The following is a 13,404-nucleotide window of genomic DNA, read 5'->3' as shown; positions in this document are numbered from 1 at the left end:
TGCGCTGTTGGTGGGCAGTCAGGCCAAGAGAGGCCAGGAGTCCAGGATTTCAGGGAAGACCACAGCCTAAAGTCCTTTACTGGCCAGCCTCTGAATGACTCAAAAACCTGATGTATGCAGAAGAGCTCCAGGATAAGCTGCTATACAGACTGTGCCCCAGCCGGTATTAGCCAATACAGGAGACAGCTGCTGCTGGTGTGGGGCTCCCTTGCTCTTTTGTTTTCTGAAATAAGTAGGGCTGGCTGCCACTGGCATCTCTACACAGCTCTGCATCATAGTTGGCGGTTACTGCCTCCTAATGCCCAGAATTCCTGCAGTGCAGGTAGGCTCGCCTCACTGTACACCATGGGCTCTTCATGGAATTGGAGTTCCCACCAAGCGCCACCTCCTTCCCATAGGGCTCCAGCACATGTGAAGGTGGCCTGGGTGCCTGCAGCTTTTCTTTAAGCCAGACAGGCCCATGGTTAGTTACAGAATCCTTCCAGTCAGCGTGGGCACATGGTAAACCCGTTCTCAGGTTTTCATACTGCGTGGAGGCCAGTCCCTTAACAGTGCCACAAAGAACCCGGGGGTTCCATGGTTTGCTTTACTTAGCTTCTACTGTGGCTCCTTCCACTAATACCTTTCCATCACAGCACCTTGACTTCAATGCTCTTGTTTCTCAAAGTTCTTCCAGGACTCCTAGGGGGCTAACTATCCCCAAGAGGGAGGGATCCAGAGGCTGAGCCTGGATGACTGACAGGCATGGGGCCTATTGTTCCCCAACACACTTATCTGTGGGCTTCAAGTTGGAAGAGAATTACCTGTCTGAAAAAGGTCCCATCGCTGCTGAGGGACACACAGCCATGCACAGGATCACTGCTGAGGGACACACAGCCATGCACAGGATCACTGCTGAGGTGCACAGAACTCATGTGCACTCTTAGGAAGGAGGATCTAGCTGGAGGGAAAGGGGCAAACTCCGGGACGCGTGAGGCCTCTACCCTGAGCTGCTGTGTCAGCATGTGCACCTGTCCCCCATGTTCTGTCTATAAGCACATGAGTAACACAGTCAAGTGCCCACAGGGTGAAGCCTGTAAAACCGTAAGGCAAAAGAAACCTTTCCTTGCTCGTTCTTTCTTTTTTTATAAGGAACTTTGTTACAATACAAGGCTAACTCACATATTCTCCTTTAACCCACAGGCTTCTCTTCCTAAACTACCTAGACCATAATACTCAGCACAGCCCAGAGATTCATGGGGTGAGACTCCGGACTTCTATCATCTCCAGCAGGCTGAGCTAGTCTCTCCATTGACTCCATTTTAATGTCTTCCATACACCGATTAACTATAGCAGCTAAGTCCCTGAGAAATAACTTATAAGCTATCTCTTTCCTCTTTTATAAAAGAGGTGGGTCTCACAGATCAAGCAGGTCTCTTAAATGAATGCAATGATGCCCCAGCTTCAGCCTCCCGGGTGCTTGGGACCACAGGCACATGCTACTGCATGTATCTTCCCTCTTAAAAGTCAGATTAGCTTGAGAAGAACAAACTGTCCTATTTCTTTCAGTTAGGCCAATTCCCTACTTCCTAGGCTGCTTATTCATGGTTAGAGGAAGAATCCAGAACATTAAGTCACTAACGCAAACTGGAAACAATAGTTTTCTTTTGAGCCCTGAAGGTCCAGATTAGAGAAACATGAGGCTGTGCCAAAGTCCCCAGAGAAAGCAGTTGAACTGTATGAGGCCAGATTCGAGAATCAGTTCAAACTCCCAAGCGGCAAGGGCTGAGCCGGCAGAGCCCAAGATCCTCTCAGCTGACAGTAATCCCAGGCCAGGACACGAGCACCAGCAACCCCAATACACTGTTGTTCATTCCTCCTGCTCAAGCCCACCCAAGGGACAGACAGATGACACAACAAGAGGAAGGCTGGCACTGATGCTCTTTGTCTGTGTGATTGACATTCTCTTAGAAGGAAAACACCAATCAGAGAACCCGGAAACCACAGCAGAAGACCATGGCAAGCCCTGCCCACAAAAGAGCAGAGATGAGGAAACAGAGATACAGGAGGATATTTAATTTACATAGCAGCCACATGGGGCCCTGTCAAGCTGGGCAGCGGGGTACGTATAACCCCGGATGGCACCCCTATCCTTTTCCCTCAGGACTGTATTCACAGGCCCTTGGATAGGTCTCCCCACATTGTTCAGAAGATGCTCCAGTTGAAAGGAAAAGAGGAATTTGGAAAATAAGGCTGTTCCCAAGAAGGGAAAGTCCTAAGCCTGGAGTTGGTTGCCTACATGGTAGCTTAGGGGTCTTGTAAAACCAGTCCATGTCCTAGGCACAGTCTTTACTCAGCCAGGATCTAGAGGAAGCCTTCCCGGCGGAACTGTTCTTGGAGGAGGTCACGGTACTGGTCAAATCCTCCTTCAACCCGGGTGACACTGCCTTTCTCACACACCCACAGCTCCTTGCACACCAGGCGGATGAAGCGCTCATCATGGGATACCAGGATTACGCCACCCTGAAAGACAGAACAGAAGTGCTCAAGGGAACAGGTATCAAAGGATGTAGAGCCCTAGGGAAGAACAGTCGGGCAAGAACATGCTCACCCTGAAGTTGTTGAGAGCGTGGCCCAAAGCTTCAATTGTCTCCATGTCTAGGTGGTTTGTGGGTTCATCCAGGATATAGAAGTTGGGGCTGGAAGGCAGAACACACGTTACAGGATGGAAGAAAATTAATTCCTTGGCACAAAGAACAATCATTTTGTACGGGACAAGAAGGGGAAATAAGAAGGCAAGAACCCACAAATATTAAGCTCACCAAGGCATGGTCATCTGAGCAAAGGCTACCCTGCTCTTCTGGCCCCCAGATAAGCTTGCAACAGGACGCATGGCCAGTTCTCCAGAGATGCCATACCGGCCCAATTGGTGACGATATTCCTCTTCAGGTCGCCCTGGAAAAGGCCCCCACATCAGATAAGCTCTTGGCCCAACTCCTTTGCTGCATCCGATACTCACCTTTTCAATGTCCATCGACTTAGGCAGGCTGCTTTATACTGACCCAAGACAGGCCTAGGCGCAAGGATCAGCTAAAATGCTCTTATCCCTAACATACCTGGAAACTTGCGAGCCAGGAGTTCCACAGCACTGACATTCAAGTCTAGCTGTTCCACATGGTGCTGGCTGAAATAGCCTATCTTCAGATTCCTGGAGGCAAAAATGAAGGTAGGAGGCACCACTGTGGAGTAGTGTAGGTAGCTGAATGCGTATGAGTGTACAAGCAGTTCATGAGGGGGTTACTTACCTGTGGGCATGCCTGATGCCTCGAACCGGAGCCAGGTCCCCCATGAGCAGCTTCAGCATGGTAGACTTCCCAGCCCCATTCTCCCCAACCTGTAGGCACCATGAACATGTAAGGAATGTGAATGTGGGAGGCACAGAAGGGAAGGAAGGAAGAGGGCCCCGGTAGTCCCAGCCTTACAACCAGAAACTCCAAGGAACTGGAGTCCAGTCCTGGGGACTGAATTTGGCCCTCGCATTTGGGCAGAAAGCACTTCTTGCTGAGCTAGCTCCCTAGCCTTAAATTTCCCTTCTGAGGAAATTTCTCTAAAACCAAGCATCCTGACCTGTAACCTATGTTCTTGCTTTACTGTATCCTGACTGTTATGATTCAGAACCAAGAAGAATAAGGTAAATTCCTGTTTTATACGTTTACAAACTGCCACATGCCAGGTTTCTCATCTCTGAGGTGGCCCAGTGAGGCCACAGAGAACACAGCAGTATGAGGATCATTTCCTGTGTCCAGGCCCCACCCGTTTTTCTGTACTCTTCCTTCTACTGTGTCTGGATTGGCCCACTCCATATTGCTAAGGACACTGAACAGAAGAGTAACCATACCACACATATGCGAGACTCGAGATCAGCAGAGACAGACAGACGACTGAAGATGACGTGTTTAGGGTCATAGTAGAAATCTACTTCATCTAGCTGCAGGATCGGTGGGGAGAACTTCTCAAACCCATCCGGGAACCTGCGGGAGGTGCAAGGGTGGAATGTGGAGGTGCCCGGAAACAGAAGGTCCCCATCAGCTCCCCAGCTTACACTCACTTCAACACCACCTCGGACTCCTTGTCCACTGGCTTCAGTTCAGGTCTGAGAGGAAAGATAGAAAATGATTATTTTAACAAGATATGAAAATAGAAAGAACACTGGGGGTTAGAAAGGGTTAAGCAGGGAAGAGAAACAGGAAGATGAGGGGGAGGTCAGCAAAAACTAAGGATGTATGGAAAAGCTACAAGGAAACCTGATACTTTATAAGCTAATTAGAAAATACAGTTTGGCTGGAGAGATGGCTCAGCAGTTAAGAGCACTTGCTGTTCCCCCAAAGGACCCCAGTTCAATACCAAGGACCCACATGGTAGCTGACAGTTGTCTGTAGCTACAGTTCCAGTGGATCTGACACTCTCACACAGACATACATGCAGGCAAAAGACCAATGCAAGTAAATTAAAAATAAAGTCATTAAATAATAAAGTTTGAGCTGGGCAGTGGTAGTGCACACCTTTAAACCCAGCAGAGGCAGAGGCAGAGGCAGAGGCAGAGGCAGAGGCAGAGGCAGAGGCAGAGGCAGAGGCAGAGGCAGGCAGATCTCTGAATCTGAGAACAGTCTGGTCTACAGAGTGAATTCCAGGACAGCCAGGAATATAGAAAAACCCTGCCTCAGTATTTCCTCCTCCCTCTCCCCCCCGCCCCCCGAAGAGAAGTACCCTGTGTGTGAGGCTACAGCTGCTTCAAGAAACCACAGGTTATTAAATAAAGTCCCAGAGCCAAGGCTGGGCCTCCTTCCTAAAACCGCTGGTCAGGAAGGCCTTTGTAGACCCCAAACAATACAGGTGATAGTTAGCTCACCAGGTCAGGACCCTATTACTGTGCCCACACCCACCTGCCTGACTGCCTGCATGCACATGCTCTGGTGACAGCACAAAGTGAGCCAGAACTGAACCGAAGGCCCTGCCTGCTGGTGAGCCCTCAGCTCTGGGAGATGCTGATCAGGCTGAGGGAGCCCCGCCATACACAGTCTTCCTTGGAAGCCTGTGCCAGGCAGGTGTGCCTGCCCACTGACAAGTCTATTATGGGCTAATCAACTGCTGTCTGATCGGAACTGAGGCCTGCCCCACAGGAGGAACTCAACTCTGTACTGTGAACTGTATCAAAGTCTGCCTGAAGAGGTCCTAAGCTCTAGTGTGGAAGCCACAGCTATTTGTTAAATTACCACAATATGGCCATCAAACTGCCTTCTAAATAACTATGTTTATCCCCACAGGTTGGTCAGCTGTGGCCTCTCTGAGAGGCTGTAACTGCAGACACTCATAACTGGCAAAGTGCTGAAGACAAGTGACTGTTGAGTGCTCAGCCATAAACAGATGAAACATTCCCTCAAGGGCTAGCAAACGTGTGGAAATAGAGCAAACCCCATTCTATATAATGAAAACACACTAATAGAAGGAGTAGTATAATCAACTTTATGTTGAATGTGGTAAAGTACCACAACCCTACCACTTAGGAGGTTGAAGCCAGCATACACAAACATTTTGTGTTATGTAGGGACTCAACAAAATGATAAAAATTAACTTAAAATCTGTCCCTCTTGCACAACTAAATGCTTGGAGAAAACTCAGACTTGCATGCCCTTTAGCTGGCCAACACTCTTCTAGCTCACTATCTGTTATGAAAGAGAATCATCTTTTTGTAGCTTAAAACAAACAAAGAAACAAACAAAGGGCATGAACAGGCCTGGAGAGATGACTCAGTAGTTAAGAGCACTGCCTGTTCTTCCAGACCTAGGTTCAACTGCCAGCACCCACATGGCAGGCAGCTCACAACTGTTAACTCCAATTCTTGGGGTCCAACACCCTCACACAGACATACACACATGCAAAACACCAAGACACATAAAATAAAAACAATTAAACGAATATATATATGTAAAATTGGGTGTAGTGGTGCATGCTTTTGATCCCAGCATCTGGGAGGCAGAAGCAGGCAGATGTCTTTGAGTTTGAGGACATGTTCTGCACAGCGACGTCCAGCTTAGCTAAGACTACATACAGCGTATGTAGCTTCAAACAAACAAACAAAATAATAAAAAAAATTAAAAAACACATATAAAAATTATTAGAAAATTTTCATTTTTTTTTTATGTGTATGGGTGTTTTGCACGAATGCGTGCTGGTGTGCCACAGGTATGCAGTGCCCATGAGGTCAGAAGAGGGTGTCAGTTCCTTTGGAGCTGCCATGGGTGCTGAGAACCAAAGCTAGGTCTACTGCAAGAGCAGCATTCTCTTCTGCTGAGACAGCTCTTCTGCTCTAAAAAAAAAACCTGTAATGACATTTATTTGGCAGGCGTGGTGGCAGACACCTTTCAGTGGAGCACTTGGGAAAAGAGCACACGGATCTCTGTGAGCTGGAGGGCAGCCTGATCTACGTAGGAAATTCAGGCCAGCCAGGGCTCCACCCTGAGACCCTGCCTCAGAACACAAAACAGAAAAAGTCATATTCACTTTTGTTTGAGTGTGTCGGCATGTGTGTGCACATGTGGAGGTCAGAGGACAACATGCAAGAGCTGGGTCCCTCTCCTACCATGAGTCCTGGGGATGAAATTTGATCTATCAGGTTTGCTGGCATGTATCTTCTCCTGGTCGAGCGGTTTGCTGGTTTGTCTGTTTGTCTGTTAAATCCCATCTTTCAGCAGATTTTTTAAAAATGGTAACTGTGTTATTAATGTACCCGTGGGGCAAGGTCTCACTGTTGCCTGAGCTGGCCTTGAACTTGAAGTCCTTGGATCTGAGCCTTCCCTAGTTTGGAGATTGCAGGTCTGCGGACCCCAGACCCAGCTCCCAGTCTTTTTGGGGTAGCTTTTACCCTTAATATCCAATGATAAATGTTTCCATATCAGACTTGTAAGCCTTATGAATTTAATCTTTCTCAGAATTTCCAGAAAGACTCCTTGAACATTAAGCCCTTGATGAGCAATGTCATTAGTCATGGAACAGCTTATCAAAACTACAATGAGATGCTGCTTTTCATCCAAGGACAGTGAAGACTGCAAGAGTTAAGAACATGCGCTGGAGAGATGGCTCAGAGGTTAAGAGCACTGGCTGCTCTTCCAGAGGTCATGAGTTCAATTCCTAGCAACCACATGGTGGCTCACAACTATGTGAAATCTGGTTGCCCTATAATGAAATCTGGTGCCCCCTTCTGGTGTGCAGATGTACATGCAAACACAACATTGCATACCTAAGTAAATTAAAAAAAATAATAATAAAAAAAAAAGACAAGAAGGAACATGCACTGGCAAAAGTATGGGAAAACAACAACTCTCAGGGTCCCAGCCCCCGGAGGAGCATCTGCTTTATAACATAGTCTGGAAGCCAAAGCGGTGGTGATGCCAGCACGCGGAAGCAGACACACCTAGCGTTCAAGGCAACAAAGTAAAAGACTGTTGTTGGTCCTGCAGCCAACTGGGTCTTTTCTGCATTGCATCCAAATATCCTATTCAGCCAAGCTTCCTAAGTTCTTACAAGTTTCCTCATCAAGGAAACTTCTCTTTACAACAGAAAGAGACCATTACCATGACAGCCATGGTAATGGTCTGCCCAGCCATGACAGACATATCCACAAAACACTCTGGCACCTAGGGCTCAGGGAAGAGGGTTGGAGAGACTGTCGGAGCTGGTGGATCAGGAAAAGCACTGCGAGAACCCATAGTCTCACCAACATGGTTGCCAAACATGAGCTGAACAGCAGTGATATCAAAAGACATGCCAAAGTGTGTGTGGGTGTTTGAGTGTGTGCGTGTGTCTATGTGTGATGGGGGATACACACAAAACCTCAACCCTATACAAAAACTACAGGCAACAAGGAATACTGAGAGCAGGAAGAATGAACAGTCTCCCCCAGGGAAGAACACAACAACCGGTATCCAATACCAAATAGTCAGCCCGAAAACATACGTATGAGGAACATTATACAGACTGAGCAAGTTATTCTTTCTGTTGGGGGGGAGGTTTGAAACGGGGTTTCTCGGTGTAGAACTGGCTATCCTGAACTAGCCTTGTAGATAATCTGCCAGCCTCTGGCTCTGGAGTACTGGGACCAAAGGCACCAGGCACTACTACTTAACAATTTAAGGCCACTCTGGGTAGAAGCAAGTGGATCTCTGTGAGTTCAATGCCAGGCTGGTCTACAAAGTAAGTTCCAGGACAGCCAGGGCAACACAGTGAAACCCATGTCAAAAGCGAAACAAAGCCAAGTAAAAGTTTAAGCCCAGCTTGAGCTACAAAACTCTGTCTCAAAACAAATAAACCTAGTCTGCAGAGCCTTAAAAAATTAACATTAGGGTCAACTGTGGTGGCACGTGCTTTAATTCTAGCACCTGGGAAGCAGAGACAGGCCGGATCTCTGTGAGTTCGGTACCAGCCTGGTCTACAAAGCAGGTTCCAGGCCAGCCAGGGCTACACGCCACCAACAAAAACTCTCACAAGTTAAATTACCATGTAAAACAGCAAATCCACTCCTAAAAACCAAATGTCTGCTTAGGAACTTGTACATAGGGGGCTGGAGAGATGGCTTGGTGCTTTAAAAGTACCTACTGCTTTTGAAGAGGACCCAGGTTTGATTTTCAGCACACATATAGTTGCTGTTCATTCCAGTTACAGGGGACTCAGCTCCCACCTCTCTCTCTCACATACACACACATCTTTACACACAATTCAAGCAAAACACTCAAACACAGGAAATAAAAATCTTTAAAAGACAAAAGCAAAAAAAAAAAAAAACTGTCCATAAATGTTCACAGCAGGCCAAGTGTGGCGGTGCACATCTGTGATCTCAGTGTTTGGAGGCTGAGGCGGGAGACTGCTGTGAACTGGCTGTCAGTCTAAGTTACCAACTGACACCTGGTCTCAATCCCCACAGCCCCGGGAAGGTTCACAGCACCATTCTTTAATCCTAAAAACAAAATACTGGGACAACCTAAGGTGCACCAGCTGACTCAGAACATGCTGTTAGACCCGTGAAGCGGAGCAGCAGCCCACCACAACATGACAACATGGATGACCCTAGAAAATATGCTCATAGTGAAGCCAGACACGAGGGAGACTTAGTCTGCACTAGGCTTTAGGTTTAATCTTCAGTAGGAGGAGAGAAAAGGCAGAGTAAGCAAATATATAGAAACAGACAATCAATTTGAATTTGTGATTGCCTAGGCAAGCCTGGTGTATGAAATACTACGCTTCCATGCTGGAGTGAAAGCTGGCTGTTAGCTGAGGGGAGGCCTACAGTGGAAGGATAAAGGGTGGCTTACGAAATGAGGGAAGAAATGAAGAGCAGCCAGTGTCTGCTCAAGGACTCAGTACTCACAGCTTCTCCAGCATCTTGAGTTTACTCTGCACTTGAGAGGCTCTGTTTGCATTGTATCGAAAACGGTCAATGAAAACCTACAAGAGAAGTAGGCACTGGTCACTAACTCTCTACCGCCAACTCTTGGGACCTACGGATGGGACCCAGGGTACTGCCTCCCCCACCGCACCTGGATGTGCTGGCGATACTGCTGCTGCGCCTCATACTCGCGCTGCTGATTCAGGAGCCGCTCCTGCTTGCTCTTGATGAAGGTTTCAAAGTCCCCTCGGTAACCATCTAGCCGCTGGCTGTGCAGGTGGATGATGTCTGTGGCAATGGCATTCAGGAAGTTGCGGTCATGAGAGACAACTAGGATAGTGGAGGGCCACGTCTGAGGAATAACAGGATGGCAGGCTGTTTGGAAGGGTCACTGGGCCCCAGTGTCTTGGAGGCAGACCTCCTCCAGACCCAGTGTAGAGCCTTCCTTAAACTCACCTGCAGGTAATTCTCCAACCACAGGATGGCCCTTACATCCAGCATGTTTGTGGGTTCTGGAAAGGAAACAGGGAAACACATACTTGGGAAAGAAGGGCTGGAGAACTAGGAAGAAGGTCGTTACCATCCTCGTCTACCTCCAAAGTCAGGGGAGCTCATCCAGACTCACCATCCAAGAGCAGAAGGTCTGGCCTACAGGAAAGAATACAGTGCATGAGGCTTTATAGCAAGACGTGTTAATACACCCCACCATGTTCCAGTCACACGGGCTCAGGCTCGGGGGGCTCACCTGGCAAACAGAGCCCGGGCTAAGGCCAGCCTCATCCTCCAGCCACCTGAGAACTCCCTGACAATAACAGACTCACATTAGGCGACAAGGAGGAGCAGAGCCAGCAGTGTTCAAAGTCAAGAATGCAAAGTTTACTAACCTGGTGGGCTGCTGCTGCATTTTAGGGGTAAAGCCAAGTCCCGCAAGAATGACCGATGCTCTGGGAATGAAAATTTGAAGAATGCAGTTGGAACAGTTCAAATGAGAGAGCAACTAAACAGGAGAGGGAATGGGAACTTTAAATACCTGGCAGGTGCCTTATCAGCCTCAATCTCCTCCAGTTTGGCATAGATTTCTGCCAACTGTGAAGCTTCTGAACCCTCTGCCCTGGGAAGGAAAAAGACACAACCATTTTATATAAAGGCAATTATCTTCTTTTTCAACACAGGTTTCTCTGTGTAGTAAGAGCCCTGGCTGTCCTGGACTCACTTTGTAGACCAGGCTGGCCTTGAACTAACAGTCTGTGATAATGTCTCTGCCTCCCCAGTGCTGGGATTAAAGGCGTGTGCCACCACTCTTAGCTGGTAAAGGCAGTCTTAAAGAGTCCTCCATCTTTCAGGTTGGAAAGCAGGGGGAAATGAGGGTTTTATAGTTCCACAGGGCAAATTCCAAGCCTTGCTACTCACTAGGGAGGTCACATGAATTATGGAGACACTCTGTCAGAGATAGTGACTTAGTCAGGGTTTCTGTTCCTGTGATACTAAAACAGCATGACCAAAGGCAACTTGGGGAGGAAAGGGTTTATATTATCTTATAAATCTCAGGTCACACTCTGTCACTGAGGAAAGTTAGGGCGGGAATTGAAGTAGAATCACAGAGGAACACCACTTACTGGCTTGCTCAGCCTGCTTTCTTATTCAACCTGGTACCAATAGGCCAGGGTTGGGTCCACAACCACAATGAGCACCACAAGCTTGCCCACAGGCCAGTCAGTGAAGGCACTTTCTCAATTAAGGTGCCTCTTCCCATATAACTCTATAGCTTGTGTCAAGTTAACAAAACCCAACCAAGACAGACAGCTACTGTGTGTGCCCTCTAGCCTGAGGCCTTCACCTGCCAGCCGCGATCTTGATGCTGAGCTCCCGCTCCTGCCGGAGCAGGTCCTCCCGGACGGTGTCACTTTCCAGCACACTCTGCAGGGCAGGGGTGTCATCTCCGGCGACTTCTTGCTCCACGTGCAGCAGGGAGATATGGGATGGAACCCGCAGGCTCCGGGTGGCCAGCATCTTTAGCAACGTCGTCTTCCCCAGACCATTGCGTCCCACCAGCCCATAGCGTCGGCCCCATGCTAAGTTCACATCTGCTCCAGCCAGCAGTACCCTGAAGGGGTGGTAGGAAAGAGATGAAGAATGGTCCAGAAACAGGTGCAAAGGGACTTCAACACTGTGTTAGTCCCTCTTCATGGCTCCAGAGTCTCCTTTAGTTAGAAAGATTGACTGTGTTGCTGGCCATTCCCTCACCTATCACCAAAAGACACGTCGAAGTTCTCAATTCGAACATCATAGGACTTGTTCTTGCCAGATGACTCCAACCGGCTCTCTTTTCTGCTGCCTGCTTGGCTAGCCGAGGCCTCCTCCAAGACTCTTTTAAAAGGAGAAATGGGCAGTTTTTAGGGCTCCCGACAGCCCTGCAATACCAGAGTCTGTCCTGTTCCCTTCTTCCTAAACTCACAGCGGGCCGCTGGTCTTCAGAGTTTCCTTCTCGGAACGCTTCTCCTGCTTGGCCTTCAGCCGAGCTTCAGCCTTCTCCAGTTTCTTTGCATTTACTGTCTGAGTGAATTCCAAACACAGCCTAGTTCACACTAGGGTACAGGTTCAAAAAAGAATTCCAGAGAACGCTTCAAGCAAGCCCTTAAACTTACCCATGATGATACAGGATCAAAGGTTCAGGGAAAGACACACCAGAACTCTCCCCACCCAAGTACACCCCCTATTTAGACAGTCAATTCTCACACCCACCATAGACACACAGCCCCTTCCCCTTGCTCCTCCTCACCGAGGACTGTTCCCTCTTTAGCAGTGCTGGAAGTTTGGTGTCACAGTCTGTAAGTGATAAGAAAAGCAGTCACCTTCTCCACGAGGGAAGGGAAATGAAAACTTTGAGTGACTAACAAGAACTAAGAACAGTTTTAAAGACAGTTTATGACACTGGAATAGATGGCTATTAGTCTTGAGGTAAAAACCAAAAAGATCTCACATTTAAGAAGAGGCTGCTGTGCTCTTCAAGACTTTAAGATACAAACTGGCAAAACCAAATCTGTTTCGCTCCGAGGCCTATATGCCTCCTACTATAGTCAGCAGCTTTGGAGAACCCTCTCCAACCCTATTCTTCATCACAAGCGTTTGTTCACAAAAATACCACTAGCTCCTACAAGCCTTGTTGTAGAAGAGACGAAGAGAGTCCTGAGCTGCAACGGAGCAGGTGGCTGGGGTGGAGGCAGAAGGCAGCTAGTTCAATCTCCCCTCACTCTCACCGTAGTTTTCCATTATCTTTGACAACTGGATGGGGGTGTCCAGTAGCACCTGGCTGTTTCCCTGGTTCTGTGGCTCGGCCCTACGTGGGTATGGACAGAACGTAGTCAGTTGGGAGAAAAGATTTACAGCTTTCAGACTTTCCCCCTAGTTTGTACTCGATTCGCCTCCCTCTGCCCATCAACTTCATTCCCTTGGCACCTACAGGCGTAGAGTATTGTACATGCGCTGACAGATAGCCCTGATGCCCGCGTCATCCTTGCTGTCCCCGGACACTTCTTGCAATAGTTCCCCCACAGCCTCCACCAGGTCATCCACAGACTCGAAGTCCGCGCTGCCGCTGTGCAAGACACCTGGGCCGGGCACCGCAGAACAAGAAAGACACCGGGTAGGGCGGATGGACGAGCAGTTTCGGCGTCTGTTCAGCCCACTCAGGGCTCCAGACCCCACCGGCCCTCAAGATAAGAGGTCATGCAGGGGAGAGACTGGGTAGCGGTCTGCGGCACTGCCTGCCCTCAGTCTTCCCCCACGACCTCCACTTCCGCCTCCTCGGGCAGTTTTTTCAGTTTCGCTCACCGGTCACGTAGTCGAAGACCTGCCCGTCAATTTCTGGGAACTCGCTCCGCAGGATATCGGCGCAAGTCGCCATGTTCACCCGGGATCCCGTCTGCGCAGTCGTAGTAAGACCTGGGCCTAGGACCGCCTCCCTTGCCCTTCCTCCCCCTTCCCCG

The 13,404-nt window shown here is 48.7% G+C and overlaps 1 protein-coding gene and 1 long non-coding RNA gene across 9 annotated transcripts in view; one reads left to right on the top strand and one right to left on the bottom strand.

Moving 5' to 3' along the window:
• The window catches only part of LOC110549404 (uncharacterized), a 21,552-nt gene extending 15,582 nt beyond the window's left edge, over positions 1-5,970 (top strand). For 5 of the 7 annotated variants that reach the window (XR_009586884.1, XR_009586885.1, XR_009586883.1 and 2 more), the window contains 3 exons: positions 1,183-2,101; positions 2,446-3,205; positions 5,304-5,970. This is a non-coding gene — a long non-coding RNA (uncharacterized LOC110549404). The remainder of the gene's footprint in view (positions 1-1,182; positions 2,102-2,445; positions 3,206-5,303) is intronic. The other 2 variants (XR_009586881.1, XR_002476452.2) reach the window with 2 other exon arrangements.
• Positions 2,041-13,404, bottom strand: Abcf3 (ATP binding cassette subfamily F member 3). 2 transcript variants are annotated; one of them, XM_021638587.2, is made up of 21 exons: positions 13,250-13,404; positions 12,879-13,026; positions 12,676-12,755; positions 12,198-12,244; positions 11,874-11,971; positions 11,663-11,785; positions 11,256-11,522; positions 10,449-10,529; positions 10,303-10,362; positions 10,164-10,220; positions 10,044-10,066; positions 9,875-9,930; positions 9,570-9,770; positions 9,401-9,477; positions 4,088-4,132; positions 3,878-4,010; positions 3,285-3,373; positions 3,096-3,187; positions 2,802-2,934; positions 2,591-2,678; positions 2,041-2,502 (listed from the first exon to the last, which is right to left on the bottom strand). In XM_021638587.2, the coding sequence occupies exons 1-21, from the start codon at positions 13,320-13,322 to the stop codon at positions 2,344-2,346; spliced, it is 2,130 nt and encodes a 709-aa protein (XP_021494262.1). In that variant the 5' UTR covers positions 13,323-13,404; the 3' UTR covers positions 2,041-2,343. The 2 variants fall into 2 exon arrangements, with proteins under 2 accessions (XP_021494262.1, XP_060226062.1); XM_060370079.1 differs by lacking the exons at positions 12,198-12,244; positions 12,676-12,755; positions 12,879-13,026; positions 13,250-13,404 and adding an exon at positions 12,161-12,182.

This window comes from Meriones unguiculatus, chromosome 17, assembly GCF_030254825.1.
Source record: "Meriones unguiculatus strain TT.TT164.6M chromosome 17, Bangor_MerUng_6.1, whole genome shotgun sequence".
Taxonomy (NCBI): domain Eukaryota; kingdom Metazoa; phylum Chordata; class Mammalia; order Rodentia; family Muridae; genus Meriones; species Meriones unguiculatus.
Note: the sequence above shows the minus strand (reverse complement) of the source record. Positions and strands in the feature narration are given on the sequence as shown.